Source organism: Gavialis gangeticus, unplaced genomic scaffold, assembly GCF_001723915.1.
Source record: "Gavialis gangeticus isolate Ggan-Ray unplaced genomic scaffold, GavGan_comp1, whole genome shotgun sequence".
Lineage (NCBI taxonomy): Eukaryota > Metazoa > Chordata > Crocodylia > Gavialidae > Gavialis > Gavialis gangeticus.
The window spans coordinates 11,517,071-11,517,657 of record NW_017729018.1 but is presented as its reverse complement, the minus strand read 5'-3'; the positions used below and the strand labels follow the sequence as shown (position 1 = coordinate 11,517,657).

At 58.9% G+C, this 587-nt stretch overlaps 1 protein-coding gene across 1 annotated transcript in view; it reads left to right on the top strand.

The window, feature by feature from the left end:
• POLRMT (RNA polymerase mitochondrial) overlaps nucleotides 1-587 on the top strand; it is a 32,496-nt gene that overhangs the window by 12,731 nt on the left and 19,178 nt on the right. Inside the window, exon 4 of the mRNA XM_019513150.1 lies at nucleotides 269-455. Within this exon, the coding sequence (XP_019368695.1) occupies nucleotides 269-455 (187 nt within the window). The remainder of the gene's footprint in view (nucleotides 1-268; nucleotides 456-587) is intronic.

Sequence of the window (587 nt, the reverse complement as noted above, 5' to 3'; positions counted from 1 at the left end):
CGGGTCCCAGAAGCACACATGCCTACACCCCCTTCACACTGCCATACATGCAGATGCCAACCCCACAACCCCACCCCCTCACATAGCCAGGCCACCCTTCCCCTACACACTCCATACCCATCCACACCTCAAATATCTACACATACCCAAATGCTCCCTCACCCCACATACTCACTCACACCCCCAACCTCATATACCCCCACACCCTCCCCAACACCTTACATACCCACACACCCACAGCCCCACACAAACCTATACCCAACCCCAGGTGCATGAAGCAGCTGGAGAAGGATGGCTTCCACCTGAATGACCTATTCCAGCATGTCACCTATGAGGATGATGGGCAGGACATGGTGCTGGCAGCTCTGCGGGTCATCCAGCCCAAATACCAGCTACCGCCCCCACCCCAGGCCGAGGCCTACACAAAGCCCGTGCTCCGGGACTTCTACTCCAAGGTGAGCCCATGCTTCCCTGGGGAGCTGCAGCATTGGCCGAGCTAACCCTGGGCACAGAGAGGTCCCAGGGTGATGGGGAGAAGAGGCTGTTGAGCTGCCAGTGCTGGGGAGGGGGCTTGTGCCCAGCTGAGA